At 40.0% G+C, this 18,393-nt stretch overlaps 1 protein-coding gene and 1 long non-coding RNA gene across 7 annotated transcripts in view; one reads left to right on the forward strand and one right to left on the reverse strand.

Annotated features, from left to right (window-relative positions):
* The window catches only part of tcf7 (transcription factor 7), a 77,175-nt gene that overhangs the window by 33,064 nt on the left and 25,718 nt on the right, over nucleotides 1-18,393 (forward strand). For all 5 annotated transcript variants that reach the window (XM_044140387.1, XM_044140391.1, XM_044140388.1 and 2 more), the window contains exon 4: nucleotides 16,076-16,202. In XM_044140387.1, coding sequence (XP_043996322.1) covers nucleotides 16,076-16,202 — 127 coding nt within the window. The remainder of the gene's footprint in view (nucleotides 1-16,075; nucleotides 16,203-18,393) is intronic.
* Nucleotides 1,298-15,893, reverse strand: LOC122844691. Of its 2 annotated transcripts, none has more exons than XR_006372920.1 (3): nucleotides 15,583-15,893; nucleotides 15,051-15,120; nucleotides 1,298-1,517 (listed from the first exon to the last, which is right to left on the reverse strand). It is a non-coding gene; the product is annotated as an uncharacterized LOC122844691 (long non-coding RNA). The 2 variants fall into 2 exon arrangements; XR_006372921.1 differs by having other exon boundaries at nucleotides 15,039-15,120.

Consider the following 18,393-nt stretch of genomic DNA (forward strand, 5'->3'; position numbering starts at 1 on the left):
GGGCGGGGCTAGGCTGCGGTTGCCAGGTAACGGGCGGGGCTTGGCTGCGGTTGCCAGGTAACGGGCGGGGCTTGGCTGCGGTTGCCAGGTAACGGCGCCAATCTGCCAGTGGAAATCAAACTTTCTCACCAATATTAAGGAATTATTTATTTAAAACACGCTCTTTATCCTGCTAAAAATTATTTTTAAGTTAGTTTTGTCTTTTCAAGTGTGTAGATATTTACTTCAGATTACTTTGTAAAATTTAGTTTTTTACTTGCAAAAAATAATGTGTATTTCTGTTTTTAAGCACAAGTACACATTCATATTTTATTTTTTGCTTTTTTTAATGACCCTTCTCAGTTAAATTTCTCTTTAAAACGGACCTGCTGTTGTTTTTTTCCCTATGTTTTAAGATAAAGGTTGTCCAGTCCTGGTTTCCATTGGTTGGAGCAAATAGTTTAAATTATTAACAAAATACATCGTTGATTCCTGGCCATTTGAATTTACCACAGAAAAATCTCTTTAAATAGTATAATTTATATATTTCCAACTTCAAAGGAGCTGCAAAAACCTCATGAATATTGGTACAAACTTACGTTTCATAATAAATAAACCATTAATGAACTTAAAAATGCAGCTGCATTGCTGAACTGCAGGCTTATAAATCTATATTCTAAATATACTGCTTAATATATTGAGTTATTTTAAAAAAGAAAAAAGACCTTAGACCATTAAGTGAATTTTATTCTGATCCACCCATTAATTAAAGCGTTAGAGTTTTTTAAAATATTGAGAATATATTGTTTCCTGTCTTTTAAGCAGTGGCTAAAAGTATTAAATGTGTAATTATAATCTGTTATGCTTCTGTTTTTAAGTCTATAAGGACGTTAGTTTGGGAAACCTGCTGCGTTAGTTGAAAATAAAGTCGCAGAATAAACTGACAATAATTCAAGCAGTATTTAAAAACCAGAAAACAAATGATGTCTAATACGTTTTATTCTGCCCTCATCTAGAATTTATTATTGGGAAATTAGTTCCATTTATTTAAATTATTTGCTCAAACTTCCCCAGTAATCAGAGTTTTTAATTTTGTTAATTTGAAAGCGAGAGCGAGAGAAAAGGGGAGATAACAGGAAGGAAAACCCAAACTGGTTTAGTTGCATCTATAAATCTGCATTCATCTAAGAAGAGAGGGAAAAAGTACTTTCACTATGACCCGCCTGGCTGCCTTTAATGTGGTATTTGGTGGCGATATTTGTGTAATAAATACATACTGGCACACAGGAAGCGCGTCACTGTAGGGGTTTTTATTTTCTCGACCTGCGGCGGCATTTCCCATTTCGAGCTTCTGCTCTGGTATTTAAAGCTGAGCTGGCTAGTGAAAGCGATGCTCAGCAGCCATGCAGGAAAGGTTTCACAATGAGTGAGCGACAGACATTTGCTCCGTCATCTCGTTAACGGGGGGAAGACGGGATCGCAGTCCGCCAGCGACCTTCCTGTTGCTCCCTCCGCCGTTCAGTCGCAGGCAGGAGACTCTGAAAAAGAAAAAGGTCACTTTTTTTTTTCTTCATCTTGATAATTGGATAAAAATTTGGTGCCCAACCGCAGCCCGCAGATAAATCAGGTCAGATAAACACAGTTATTGAAGTTTGACATTTTGCACTCGGGAGAAAAAAAGCTCCTGGTGTGAGAATAAATGCAAACTCTGACGCCTCTCTCTCCTTTGTGTCCGCCTAACAATGCTCTTATCAAACCACTTGGTTTTTTTCCTCCTCTGCTAACTTTCTCCCACAAAGAGACAAATATGGCTGCGGTCTCTATCTATTGTCTGAGCAGACCAAACCCTGGAGGATTTATGTCCTGTGCGGTCGCCTCGTTTCCTGCCGACTCCATGTGTCAATATTTTTGTTGCCGGCGATTACCCGAGTGTCACAAACAAGTTGTTAATTGTGGAACATTCTGGTGGAAATAAACAAGTAGACCATTAATTAGCCGACTTCAGGACCAATCATTAGAGGTCCCTTTCGCTGCCGCCGCAGTCTAGCAGAGAGAGTCTGTCTCCGTCGACTCATTAAGAGAGATAACTCATCTCTGAGTGCCATGGCGCTGCTTGGATTGGATTTTTTTATTTTTTCTGCAGCCGGTTGCATCCGTGAGCCGGAGCCAGCTGCAGAGTTTTCTCCTTGGCTCAGAGCTTTTCTCACGGCATCAGGCCTGATGAAATCGTTTCTGTTAGTGGAGCAGATGCAGATGTCATTTTCTAACGCTGACGCCTGAAGGAAATTAGGCGAATAATGTCAGAGGGAATTTAAAGGGAGTACAGTATTTAGTACAGTCCAAAATCTGGCGGGATGGGATGTTAACGTTCAGTAAAAACTAAATTAAAATGTTTAATCTGCTATCAAACTGTATAGACAAAATTAAAAACATTTTCAAACACTGGTGAAACACTTTGTGCTGCTACATTATTGAATAAATCGACAAATGATCTCAACGTGGAATTATTGTAATAATAATAAAACTTTTTATTGGCTCCATGACTGAATCAAAAACCACAAACACAAACGCTGCTCTTGAAAAGATGGAATGTGCTTATTTAGGCACCATTTCAATAGATCAATAGATCAATAGATCAATAGATCACATCATAAATTAAAACAAATTCAAGGATTTCTATTTGCATGATTTACTGTTTCTCTCTTTCTACCAAAAACTGGATGACAAGTCCAATGCTTTAGCTTACAAAGACTCATAATTCATTTTATTTGTTGTTTCTGTTGTTCTGTTTATTTATTTAGGACAGGGGTCCCCAGAGTCGGCCCCTGGGGGCCGATTGCATCCTGCAGGTTTGATTCCCTCCCTGGTACCAACAACCTTTCAGCAGGTCCAAGTTCTTCTTAGGCCTCTAATGATCCATCAGTGGATCCAGGTGCGTTAAACCAGGGAGAGACTAAAACATGCAGGATGCAATCGGCCCCCAGGGGCCACTTTGGGCTCCCCTGTTTTAGGATATTTAAAATGTCTTCCAGAGTTAAATGCTCATTAGATGTTTATTGATCATTGAGAATGTATTCTTGTATTATTATTATTATTATTATTATTATTATTATTATTATTATTATTATTATTATTATTATGCTAATACCTTAATATTTCTTAAAATGTCTCAAAACAACAATGTTATCATTTATCGCGATAACTTCCGACACGATTTATTGTGACAGGCACATGAAGAAATATGATTTCTGTCACCAAGCTGCTCACAGTAACTGCATTTAATCATTGTTATTAATATTTATTGACACTCTCAATAAAAAAAACTGTGAAGAAAATAGTAAGACGAACAGCACAGATGGTTTAAACATTACAAATCGTGACAACAATAAATTAAACTTTTTAGCTTAATAAGAAATTTATCACAATAATTGATAAATGATACAATAAATGTTCACTTCAAGCAGAGATATTAATTGTTTTCAATCTGTTCTTCAGGTTGTTCAGTGATTGGTGGACTGATTTACCTGCCAGTCCTTTTCCTTAGCTTTAGGAGATCGGTGATTGGCCGATACTCGATACTCGATACTTGCATGTGGAGCTGATCTAATCTAGAATCAGCTGCTGTCCTCTTCTGCTCTGCAGTGAGAGGTTTGACTGACAGACCGACCCACCAGCTCACATCCAAACCACTTTTCAGCCAGAGGTAATTGGAATCAGCAGGTCAGGCTTTTTAAAGATTGGTGAACTGCAATCGGTGAATCTCTGTATTCAACCATCAGATTTGTAAAAACTGCTATTCTACCCGAATAATAGTATCTCTCTTTACTCCCTGATCACGATGCTTTCTGAACACTGTAGTCGCAGATTCAGGAGAATAAAAAGCAGGAATGATCTGCAAACATGTAATTTCAGTGAAGACTGCTTGGTTACATGCAGAAATGCAGAAAGCATCTCGGTTAGCAGCTGCGGTCACTGATTCATCATGGCCACGGCCCAGATGTTCCAGCTGTGTGGCGGACCAGGCCGTGTGCTTGCATGGGCGGATCTTTGCATACATGCACTCATGCATGTATATGAGGATTACTGTGTGTGTGTGTGTGTGTGTGTGTGTGTGTGTGCGTGTGTGTGTGTGTGTGTGTGTGTAATTGGGAGTAGCGGGCGGGCTTGTTGAGGTGGGGGCAGTAGAGTGGGGGTGTTTGCTCCTGTTTTTAAACATAGCTGCATTGTTATGGCTGCTGCAGCTTTGATGTTACCAAACCTCCAACTTAGAGGCTCTCATTTTCGGCTCCTGACTCTGGAAAAGGCAATGACTTCCAGATTGGGGGGCCGAGTCACGGCTGAGGCGGGACGAGCTGTGGGGGGTCCGGTGGACGCATCGAGGAGGAATGGGCCAAAATCGTTCAATTTTAACAAAAAGAAATCATTTTTAGGCTTTAGAGAAAACTAACCACTGGAAGCTTGATTTGACTTTGACCTCTGATGATAACAAAGTTGCTGGACGATAAATCGTCTCAGATGTTATCGCAATAAACGATAATATTGTTGTATATAATGGTAATAAAACAAGAACAGATTCTGAAATATCAATAAACTTTAAATTCTACTGAACATTTTAACACCGATAATGGAAGACATTTTAAATATCCAAAATAAACAAACAAAACAAATAAAATCAATTATGAAGTCCCTGTAAACTGAATTAACCTTCAAAAAAAGATTTAGTTGAGACCAAAACACCAAACTGAAAAGTTTTATCATCCAGGTTTTAGTAGAAAAACAATAAATGATGCAAACAGAAATGATTGAGTTTTTAAATTTAAATTTCTCTGGTTTGACCTGATTATTATTTATTTTTTATTTACTTTGACTTTATTGAACAAAATGATTCTTTTAAATAAAACCAAATATTTACACGTTCAAATGAACTTATTTTTTACATCTTTTACACCCTGGTTCTTATCTTCTTTCTTAGTATTTTCTATTTATTTCTAACATGGTTCATTCATGTGTTATGAGCAAACATACTTTCTACATGTTACAGTTCTTAAGTCACTGCAGTAATATTTGACCATAATATTTAAATTAGTAACAGTAATGATTTCTCATATTGACATGCAGTTATGACGTTTTAAACTGTTTTATGTTAAGTTTGCAGTAGGAAGGCGCCAGTTAAATATTTTCATTTCTACTTGAAGAAAGATGAAGAGATTTTCTTTTCTGTTTTCTTTCTCAGCAGAGCCAAAAGTCATGAACATTCATTAGTCATAAAGGACGTTTCAGGATTATTCTTCATGCTTTCACTTTAAAAGCAACAACGTTCCTGAAGTTTGTTTACAAGTTTGTCAAACATTAGTGGCGTCAGGGAGAGGATTTTCCAGGAGCTCCAGGAAACACACGCTGTCATTTCCCTAATAAGCAGCTTCAGCCTCATTTACAGATCCTGCTTAATAATTTTCATCCTTCTTTTGCTTTGTGTGTCTGGTTCAGTGTTTTTGTGCTCACTCTCTCATTGCAGGTGTGTGTGGGGGAATTTTACCATATGAGACACTAACGTGTTTTATTCTTCACTCATAAAGCTAAACCATCTGTAAAGATGTTTGTATCATAAAAGCATGAATTTATTTTTACTATAAATTATTATTTAGAAAAGATATGTAACATTTAAATATATATAAATAATAATATAAATGTATTTTAAAGTTATTTTCATTTATTTAAATTGTTGTAATTAATATTTTTTATTGTTTCGTATCAAATCACTGTAAATGCGATGATCAGGATTTTTTAATCTGCAGCTGAAGCCAGCTTCACTTTTTTGATCCACATTTATTTTTCCTTGATTATAGGAAAATGATTATAAAGAATCCTCTAGACTAGTGGCAGCAGCAGACGCCTGACGGAGTTGTGCGTCATCATAGGAACATCATGGGTCAGTTGTAAACGGGATAGTGGAGGAGCATTGTTGTGATGATGAGGTGAAACCAAAGAGTAGAAGCTTCTTAAAGAGACAGAGGCCCAATTTCAAGGTGTGCAAATTAAAAGTTTAAGTCATGATATTTCTGGAAAGTGCATAATACTGCCCCTTTAAATCAGTTACAAAACTGAAAAAAAGTTGTAAAAATAGTTACAGTTGAAGAAATACATTCATTTTAAAACCTGGCAACATGGCAGAGATTCATAAAGTGAATTTTTTGCTTTATTTAACATGTTTTTTCCTGTATGATACATTTGCTCGGCCAGCCAAAATGAACTCAAATCATTTGGAGATTTAGCTGTTTTTTCCTTTACATACCATGTTTTAAACGACTGGAATCCCATCCAAAACACATTTATTCATCTTTTTTAGCTACGATGTGACAAAATCTCCATTGGAGCAGATTTAAAGGTGAATCGGCCATTGTTGGCATCTTTTGTTATTTCTGCTTTGCCACAACAGGGATGACTGAAAGAAGCTGTAAATGAGTGTTTTTATGTCGCGATCGACGTGAAATGTAAGATTAAAGACTCAAAAGCACTGAGGCAGGACAGAGGATGCTTTAATTTCCTCTTCAAATATTGAAAGACACTGATCTACTAAGAGTGCCATTTGGAAACTAAAGAATACATTAAAGGCGTTTTATCAGCATAAGGTTCGCTAAATTAAAATGTGCTCACATTCGGAAACGAGCGACTGCCGGCGTTATTTTGCTTGCATGTCTAAAAAACCGTGTGTGTGTGTGTGTGTGTGTGTGTGCGTGCGTGTGTGTGTGTGTGTGTGTGTGAGGGTCAAGGTGGAGGGCTGTGATTACAAACAAGTGATGTCTGAGATCCCATTAACTCCTGTATTCAGCCGCAGATTTCTGTTCAAATAGAGAAGATAAAAGGCAGAAACAATATCCTGATGAATCAAAGGCCTTTCAAGCTAAATGAGACTACAGAGACACGGAGGGACACATTTATGATTTCCTGACGCACTTTAAAAGGCGTTGATATCTAATTGTAATTTTTAAAGTAATCGCTTCTTTGAAGTAATTAAATCTTTGATGTAATCAACAAATAGGAGCCTTATTATCCAGCGCTGCTGCCGTTGGCGTCTGATCGGGACGTTCTTTGTCAGTTCGGTTGCTTGATGTTGCAGAAACATGGTCCAGATTGTCCCACCAGCTCTACGGAGCGCCATGAAGACGAAATGAGGGGAGATGGGCGCGACCCGCGGCAGAGCAAACAGAAACGAGTGACGAAGGGCCTGTTGGAGGCTCTGATCCTGTTCACTCAGAGATCATTGTGACCTCCAGCTGTTAACAGCTGCAAGGTTACAGTATTTGTGTTGCACCATTCATACGCAGAAGATTTACAGAGAAATAAAAGAATAAATGTGGAGAAAATGACGCCAAGGACAAGACATTTTGGAAAAATAATGTAAATTAAGCATCATGCTAAAAGCATTGTACATTTTTACATTTAAAACAGTCATAAGATTTTCTGTCCTGATTTAAAGGAGTCAACAGTTTTCCTGGTTTGATCTGAGGAAAGTAGAAACTCAAATCTGCTTTTGCTCTTTTCAGCTTCTGCCCTGTCAACAGGTGTTTTGATTTCAAACACGACCAGCAAGTCTGAAACGTCTTCAGACTCAACGTCTTAAGATGCTATTTGGCTGATTTACCTAAAGGCTTTAATTGGCTGTTAAAATCTAAATGTGAGTCCTTGAAGTTTTTATATTCTTTGGTTTTTAGCCTCAGTTCAGTCTATTCACTCTGCCCGTCAACAAAACCTTGTTATTCACATGAACAGTTCTTACGTCCTTCATAAACCCGTTTTTAAAGTTTTGGTTGTTTGGGTCCATGAATCTCCTCCATGCTGATCTTTGTCAACTAACAGCAGCTTGTTCTCATCATCCGACACGTTTCGATCCCAACAGCAGCCATTTTGTTGACATTGGTCAAGAGTGTCCATGTACTTATTTTGTGTTGCTCTGGAAGTCGTGGTTCATCTATGCTTTATATTTGCCTACCAAGATGGCGCCGATTCCTCCCAGTTCAGACTTGTGCAGGTATTGTGAACAAATCGAGCATCACGACCTGCTGTGTGAACAGAATTACTGATTTCATCTGAGTAACATGACAGACAGACCAACTCAGTCACCGTGGTTTGAAGTCCAGCATAGATTGTGTTAAAAGATGTTGTAGTAATCCATAATCTGAGCAGAGCGATCGTATAGATGTAGAATAAAATGGTTGTGAGAATTAATCCCTGAGGAACCTCAACCAATCAGGTCATCCATCCATCCATCATTCATCCATCCATCATTCATCCATTCATCATCCATCATCCATCCATCCATCCATCCATCATCCATCCATCATTCATCCATCATCCGTCCATCATCCATCCATCCATCCATCCATCATCCATCATCCATCCATCATCCATCCATCATTCATCCATCCATCCATCATCCATCCATCATCCATCCATCATCCATCCATCCATCATCCATCCATCATCCATCCATCATTCATCCATCATCCATCCATCATCCATCCATCATCCGTCCATCATCCATCCATCCATCCATCCATCATCCATCCATCATCCATCCATCATTCATCCATCATCCATCCATCATCCATCCATCCATCATTCATCCATCATCCATCCATCATCCATCCATCATCCATCCATCCATCATCCATCCATCCATCCATCCATCCATCATCCATCCATCCATCCATCATCCATCCATCCATCATCCATCCATCCATCCATCATCCATCCATCATCCATCATCCATCCATCCATCATCCATCCATCCATCCATCCATCATCCATCCATCCATCCATCATCCATCCATCCATCATCCATCCATCCATCCATCATCCATCCATCCATCCATCATCCATCCATCATCCATCATCCATCCATCCATCATCCATCCATCCATCATCCATCCATCCATCCATCATCCATCCATCATCCATCCATCATCCATCCATCCATCATCCATCCATCCATCCATCATCCATCCATCATCCATCATCCATCCATCCATCCATCATCCATCCATCCATCCATCATCCATCCATCATCCATCCATCCATCATCCATCCATCCATCCATCCATCATCCATCCATCCATCCATCCATCATCCATCCATCCATCATCCATCCATCCATCCATCATCCATCCATCCATCCATCATCCATCCATCATCCATCCATCCATCATCCATCCATCCATCATCCATCCATCCATCCATCATCCATCCATCCATCATCCATCCATCATCCATCCATCATCCATCCATCCATCATCCATCCATCCATCATCCATCCATCCATCATCCATCCATCCATCCATCATCCATCCATCCATCCATCATCCATCCATCCATCATCCATCCATCCATCCATCCATCCATCCATCATCCATCCATCCATCCATCCATCCATCCATCCATCCATCATCCATCCATCATCCATCCATCATCCATCCATCCATCATCCATCCATCCATCCATCATCCATCCATCATCCATCATCCATCCATCCATCCATCATCCATCCATCCATCCATCATCCATCCATCCATCCATCCATCCATCATCCATCCATCATCCATCCATCCATCATCCATCCATCCATCCATCATCCATCCATCCATCCATCCATCATCCATCCATCCATCATCCATCCATCCATCCATCATCCATCCATCCATCCATCATCCATCCATCATCCATCCATCCATCATCCATCCATCCATCATCCATCCATCCATCCATCATCCATCCATCATCCATCCATCATTCATCCATCCATCATCCATCCATCCATCATCCATCCATCCATCCATCATCCATCCATCCATCATCCATCCATCCATCCATCCATCATCCATCCATCCATCCATCCATCCATCATCCATCCATCCATCCATCATCCATCCATCCATCCATCCATCCATCCATCATCCATCCATCATTCATCCATCCATCATCCATCCATCCATCATCCATCCATACATCATCCATCCATCCATCCATCATCCATCCATCATCCATCATCCATCCATCCATCATCCATCCATCCATCCATCATCCATCCATCCATCCATCATCCATCCATCCATCATCCATCCATCCATCCATCATCCATCCATCCATCATCCATCCATCCATCCATCCATCCATCCATCCATCCATCCATCATCCATCCATCATCCATCCATCCATCCATCCATCATCCATCCATCCATCCATCCATCCATCCATCCATCATCCATCCATCATTCATCCATCCATCATCCATCCATCCATCATCCATCCATACATCATCCATCCATCCATCCATCATCCATCCATCATCCATCCATCCATCCATCATCCATCCATCCATCCATCCATCCATCCATCCATCATCCATCCATACATCATCCATCCATCCATCATCCATCCATCCATCCATCATCCATCCATACATCATCCATCCATCATCCATCCATCCATCATCCATCCATCCATCCTTCATCCATCCATCATCCATCATTCATCCATCCATCATCCATCCATCCATCATCCATCCATCATCCATCCATCCATCATCCATCCATCCATCCATCATCCATCCATCCATCCATCCATCATCCATCCATCATCCATCCATCCATCATCCATCCATCCATCATCCATCCATCCATCCATCATCCATCCATCATCCATCCATCATCCATCCATCCATCATCCATCCATCCATCATCCATCCATCCATCCATCATCCATCCATCATCCATCCATCATCCATCATCCATCCATCCATCATCCATCCATCCATCCATCATCCATCCATCATCCATCATCCATCCATCCATCCATCATCCATCCATCCATCCATCATCCATCCATCATCCATCCATCCATCATCCATCCATCCATCCATCATCCATCCATCCATCCATCCATCCATCATCCATCCATCCATCATCCATCCATCCATCCATCATCCATCCATCCATCCATCATCCATCCATCCATCCATCCATCATCCATCCATCATCCATCCATCCATCCATCCATCCATCCATCATCCATCCATCCATCCATCCATCCATCATCCATCCATCATTCATCCATCCATCATCCATCCATCCATCATCCATCCATCCATCCATCCATCCATCCATCCATCATCCATCCATCCATCATCCATCCATCCATCCATCCATCATCCATCCATCCATCCATCCATCCATCATCCATCCATCCATCCATCCATCATCCATCCATCCATCCATCCATCCATCCATCCATCCATCATCCATCCATCATTCATCCATCCATCATCCATCCATCCATCATCCATCCATACATCATCCATCCATCCATCCATCATCCATCCATCATCCATCCATCCATCATCCATCCATCCATCATCCATCCATCCATCATCCATCCATCCATCATCCATCCATCCATCCATCATCCATCCATCCATCATCCATCCATACATCATCCATCCATCCATCCATCATCCATCCATCATCCATCCATCCATCCATCATCCATCCATCATCCATCCATCCATCCATCCATCATCCATCCATACATCATCCATCCATCCATCATCCATCCATCCATCCATCATCCATCCATACATCATCCATCCATCATCCATCCATCCATCATCCATCCATCCATCCTTCATCCATCCATCATCCATCATTCATCCATCCATCATCCATCCATCCATCATCCATCCATACATCATCCATCCATCCATCATCCATCCATCATCCATCCATCCATCATCCATCCATCCATCCATCATCCATCCATCCATCCATCCATCCAACCATCCATCATCCATCCATCCATCCAACATCCATCCATACATCATCCATCCATCCATCATCCATCCATCCATCCATCATCCATCCATACATCATCCATCCATCATCCATCCATCCATCATCCATCCATCCATCCTTCATCCATCCATCATCCATCATTCATCCATCCATCATCCATCCATCCATCATCCATCCATACATCATCCATCCATCCATCCATCATCCATCCATCATCCATCCATCCATCATCCATCCATCCATCCATCATCCATCCATCCATCCATCATCCATCCATACATCATCCATCCATCCATCCATCATCCATCCATCATCCATCCATCCATCCATCATCCATCCATCCATCATCCATCCATCCATCATCCATCCATCCATTTCCTGTTCACCCTTCGTCCCTAATGGGGTCAGGAGGGTTGCTGGTTCCTCTCCAGCTGCGTTCCGGGCGAGAGGCGGGGTCACGGGGTCACCCTGGACAGGTCACCAGTCTGTCGCAGGACAATCAGGCCAACTTTTAAATTCTTTGACATAAAGTTTTAGATGCAATGCTATTTTTAAATGTGACTTACTGTATGAAATGTAGCATTAGAGCAACAGTTTTCCTTATCAGAAAGGAGTGAAAACTGCCGGCAGAAGGTTTAGGCTGGATATGTTCTGGGAATTACTGAGGAATCTGGTGAGTTCTTTGTTAAATAAGTGAAGTTTCAGACATTTGACTGGATTTCCTGTTGATTTGCTCCATGAATTTCTGCCTTGGTGATTTATGTCAGCCTTGCAGGGTGGGTAATTCATCTGCTGTAAATTAAAGGGCTGCTGAACGAGTTCCTCATCTCTTTATGTGTGTGCGCCTGAAGATAGGTGTAAATTTTCACTCTTATCATCTAAGAAACTGCAGGTTTATAATTCATAGGGAGTGCAAGTGTTATTCAGTGTGTGTGTGTGTGTGTGTGTGTGTGTGTGTGTGTGTGTGTGTGTGTCCCACGTGCATGTCAGCACTGGCCTATTGTACCAAAAGTAATGATGTGTAAGTTCTGTGTGTAGTGGGGGGTTGAAAAGGGGATTTTTTTCTTAAACACAGAGGGGTTGATAATTACGGGTTAAATGAGTGAGCTCAGTCAGCCTCTGAGTGTGTGTGTTTAAAAAAAAAAAGGAAGGCACAGCGAAAGCCACTTCAAGGCGGACTAATTACCCCGAGGAAGAGAGGAAACATAAATGGATGATTTTGTGGCTATAATGTTACAGCAAAACGTCTTGAGCGACCTCAGCACGTGAAGCGGAGCCGCAGCAGATGTGTGTGTGCGACACGCGTTCACATCCTTCCTGCAGCACATGCTGAGAATTCAAGAAATTCACGCACTTTCATATTCTGTGGTTGTGTCTCTGAATGCTGATGCTGCTGCAGATATCTAATCTCCATATCATGTGAGTTCATGTAAAGTTTTTGTCAACTCCTGCTTGTGCTTGACTTTAATGTCATGAAACATTTACCGTCACATTTACCGTCTGCTGATGCAAACTGTGCAGTTTTTGGGATTTTCCCTGCTAAATGTCAGTAATTCTGCAAAAAAAACAACATTATTTCTTCTTCCCTGGATAGAATACTGTAATTAAATGCAAATAAAGTATGTCAGGTGTCTAACAAGAGGAAGTCGAGTTATTTAGACAAATGAAGAGCTGCTAACGGTTCCCAACGAGCAGCTAGCTGCAGCTAACAGCATGTAGCAATTGTAAAGTTTAACAAAACTAAAGTGCAAAACATTAATAATGTTAAAAAAAATTACTCATGAAAAACCACATATGAATAAATTATTCTAAAATATGTGATAAAATATAATACATGTAAAGAAAACACAACTGCACTCTAGCTGTTACCGCACAGTTAGAGGCGACAACAGAAAAAAGGGGGAGGAGCTAGTTACCGGTTGCTATGGTAACCACCGACGTCGTGGCAGAACGTAGTACACCAATAAATGTCTGGAGAAACGACGTCTTATTCGCCTGTTGGGATAACAGATTTTGCTGGACAATAAAGTAATTAAACAATATAAAAGCGATAAACGATGATATTTTTGTTTTGAGACCATTTTTAAGTAAAATACACATTCTTAAAGATGAATGAACTTTAAATTATACTTAACATTTCACACTGGATCTGGAAGACATTTTAAATATCCATAGTAAATAAACTAAACTTAAGAACACAGAAATAAAATGAATTATGAAGTCTGTAGACAAAAGCAGCGACTTTCATCATCCAGTTTTTGGAAGAAAGTCAAGAACGATAAATTATGCAGATAAATTGAGCTTTACTTTATTTATCATGTGATTAATTGATTTATTGCTTATTGTGACAGGTCTAGCTGCAGCACAAAGTTCTGTTTTATTAATAAAGTCATAATCTCTCGTTCTGAGCGTCTCTTTCACCTTTTTACGGTGCAGAAACACACGTGTCACGTTGTGTTTGTGATGAACCAGCTCTTTTTGCAGAATCTCTACATCTTCTCAAAACTCTAGGATTTTTTTTTCATGTCTTCAGATCATTAGGAATGCAGCCCATCTGATCAAACCCCCGTACTACCTGCTGCTCCGTCTCACATACTTCTGCTGCCCGGCACTAGAGGCGGCACGTTTTGTTTTCACGTGCCTCAACATTAAACGCGGCTCGGCGGTTTGATCTCTCCAACCGCTCGTCGTGTGGCATACACATGAGGGTCCGTCTCTGTTTGCGAGTTTGGTCCGAGTAAGACTTTAAGATGCTGATGGATAGTGTGTGTGTTAATGTGGGGTGCAGTGTGTGGAAGCTCTGCCTTTAAGTGATAAGGTATTCACTTTGTAACTCAGCAGGAGGCCCAGCAGGTTGCACCAAGATCTGCCGCTCTGTAGTGCTGCTTAATGCAAATGGACCCACATCCGTCCATCTCCGATTATAGAAGACGTTTTCAGAGAAATGTTCATGTGGATCAAAAAATCCTCGTCTTTTCTGAGCGCCACCTAGTTATTCACGCTGAAACATGCATGTTTATAACAATGACCCAGGCATACAGACACACTCGCACCGCCAGGTTTCTGAGCCAGAGCGGCCTGGACGCCTCCAACTCTGCAAACCGCTGCGACGTATCGGATGTCGGCCACCATGCCGAGAGCATTAGCAGCAACCAGATTTCACATCACTTATTGAGAGCCATTTGTAAACAGAAACATGAAAGCAAGCTGGCTCACACGCAGCCTCACTTGATCATCAAAGGCTGATCGATCGGACGTTCCTCCTCCTGCTCCGTTTCTCCTCCTCTTCCACGCTCCCCTGGAAACAAGCGAGAGCAAAGTACAGCCCATATGGGTTTTTTCCAAAACATGTTTAAAATATCCAGGTTTTTCCTTTTGTCCCATGTAGAAGTGTAGATGTGTGTGATTTCTGCCTGTTGTTTAAAGTTTCTGAACTGCAGGTTTTGGTTCTGTGTTGTTTTTGTGGTTGTGAAACTAAGATTTAAACCTTTTCATGTCTGATGCTTCTTGCATTCATTTCAAGGAAATGTTACATTCACACGTGTATCATTATACTGACGAAATTACATTTCACTTTCCATCATTCTTGTCCTTTGACTTATCTTAGAGATTTTATTCACTTTCAGCTTCAAAACAGTTAAATTGTTTCCTGAGTGAACAGTGACTGTTGACTGTTCATATTATTGTTGACACACAAAGCTGAAGGGCAAAAACACGATTCTTTTCCTTTCCATCCACAAAACTGTTAACTAAATCAAACCTGGAGATGAAGCTGGTTTTATCCAGTGCGGCGTGCCACAGCAAAGGGTAAATAACGCAGAAAACTGTTGAAAAATAAGTCAAGGCCACTTTTTTCTCACTCTGCATCGACTGGTTGCCATAACAACCAAAGAAAACGTTGATATTTGTATCAGGATTCAACACCAAAAACACTCCAACATTTCTCAAAGAACATTCAGTCTGATACAGTTTCATGTTTTCAGGCTCGATGTTTATTTTCTGATTATTGATAAGTGATCGCTGTAGTAGATTAACTAACGCTGCTGTTAGCTAAGCTAACACAGCCATGGTACATTAGCTAATTTAAACTCCTGCTCTATTGATGACCTGTCAGAGTTGGTGTTGTTGGTGTTTAGGTCAACTTTTTAAAGTTGACAAAATCCCGCAGCACGTCCACATGTTAAGGTTGTCATAATTCTCACCATCTTGACAACAAACTTAATGATTTTGTGTGGCTGTGTTTCCGTCAACAGTCCAACAAAGTGTCGGTGGTTCAGCAATCCCACGGGATGCATCCGCTGACGTCTCTGCTGCCCTACAGCAACGACCACTTCAGCCCCAGTCCGCCTCACCTGCCCACAGACATGAGCCAGAAGACAGGTGAGAACACACACACACACACACACGCACACGCACACACACACAGTGTAAGATAACATATTGATTGTCTCCATACACCTCCCTCTCTCTCTCTCTCTCACACACACATACATGCAGTGTGTGAAGTGGCAGCACCGTCTCTAAGCCTGTGGCAATCCCACAGCGGCTCTGAAGTGGCCTGCTCCTCTGAAGGGACTGCCAACCACACACACACACACACACACACGCACACACACACACACGCACACACACACATGCAGTCTAAGATGGAAACAATTAGTGTGACAATCGCACAACCCATCCCAGCAGCTCACACACGGTTCTCCTTAGCTCTGCGCTCTGGAAGACATTTAATCGCTGCTGGAGCTTCAGCCTGAACCAACGCTGGTTTTAATGGTTTTATGTATTTAGAACCTTTTCTTTCAGATTTTTAGGTTTACTTTGACAGTTTTCCTGAAGCCAATGCACACTGCAAAAATATAAAACCATTTTGGTTTAGTTTCAGCAGCAAATAGTAATAATTGCTGATGTTTGTTGCTGAAAGTTACCTGGAAGTTAGTTTTGTGTTGTTTCAGATATTTGTTCTACAAACTAAATAAAAAATACCTGCTGAGATTTTGTGTTGCTGCATGAAGTGATGGAATCCTGCTGTTATAAATTGGCTGCATGTGATTTAATGTTTGCTGATTCTTTTTCTTAGGACATTTGCTGGTAAAAAACTACAACTGAACCCTGAGGTTTTGTGTTTTTGCAGTGCATCCTCTGAGGATTAACCTCCAAATCCGTTTCTCATCCCGATGTTCCAGTTTCTGTCACAAAGAATAGAATAAATCCAATACATACATCTAAAAATTACTTCCTGCAATTGAGCAGGAAACAGAAAGCCACGTTGGCAGCGGAGCGACTGTTGGTTCATTTCCAGTGAAATGAAACTAAAACGTAACTTTTATGATTGGTGTTTATTTGTTTCTGGTTTGTTAATGAAGTGCAGGAACCGACTGCTGATGGGAGTTTGTGACGACATTAACCTAAACATGCCCTGTTGGCAGAAACCTTCATAAAAATGGAAGAAAAACTTTTGGAGGATCAACAAAACTGCTGAAAGTTTAGGAAAATGTGCGATAAAAATGTCAGAAATTTAACAATTTCAAAATAAATTATCTTAATGGAAACACAAAATTTAAAAAAAAAATTGTAAAATGTTTTTTTGTGTGTGTGTGTATAAAAAATGTCGTATTTTGCTAAACTGCAATGGAAACCACTTTCTTCATATCATGTTTAACAACTGGATGTTACTACTTCTAGAAACTACAAAGAAAACGACATCAGGAAGTGGTTATTTTTTACTGATTTACTGCATGAACGAACTTATTTCAACTGTTTTCCTTATTTAATGGAGTCACAACTTTTGCAACATTTTCTGACGTTAGCAGAATATTGATAAAGTTTGACGATATTAATTATATTCCATAATTTCATTCACTGAATGAGATTTTTTCTGTCCAGGGCAATGAGAGTTGCAAAGGTAATTATGAAACATGTTTTATGTTACAATCAAGAAGTAGTAAATAAATGTGAAGTGGATGGAAAACTAATTCTGCTGGATGATAAATTGCCACAGAATTACTTCAATAAACAATTAAATTGTTGTTTTGAGACATTTTCTAGTAATATATTGTTATTGGCATAAAAATGCAAATTTGTCCTCTTAAAGATTATTAAACACTCCGTATATTTTAAATATCCAAAATAAAAGACAAAAATAATTAATTAAACCTTAGATAAATGGATTATGAAGTCGCTCTACACAAAATAACTCTTCAAAAATATGAATTAATCGTCTGAATGGAACTTATTAAGCTCATTTTAAGTTATTGTACAATTAATTGATTAATTGCTTTTTGCAACAGACTGAATTGAAAATATTCATAGGTTTTCCAAAGACATTTTTCAGATGTGACATCAAAAATGTCACATCTGATTTTGTTTTATTGACTTAAAACAAAATCGTATTTCCTGCTGAAAAGTTTCTTTTAACTTAGTTTTGTCTCATTTCTAAGATATTTGCTCTAGAATCAAAACTAAAAGCACCTGGTAAGATTTTGTTTTTGCAGTTCTACTTATTTAAATCTGTGAATCATTTTACGTCCATTTCACACTTTCTATCGTACGAAAAGAATCAACATTTACA

The sequence above is a fragment of the Gambusia affinis genome, linkage group LG15 (genome assembly GCF_019740435.1).
Source record: "Gambusia affinis linkage group LG15, SWU_Gaff_1.0, whole genome shotgun sequence".
Lineage (NCBI taxonomy): Eukaryota > Metazoa > Chordata > Actinopteri > Cyprinodontiformes > Poeciliidae > Gambusia > Gambusia affinis.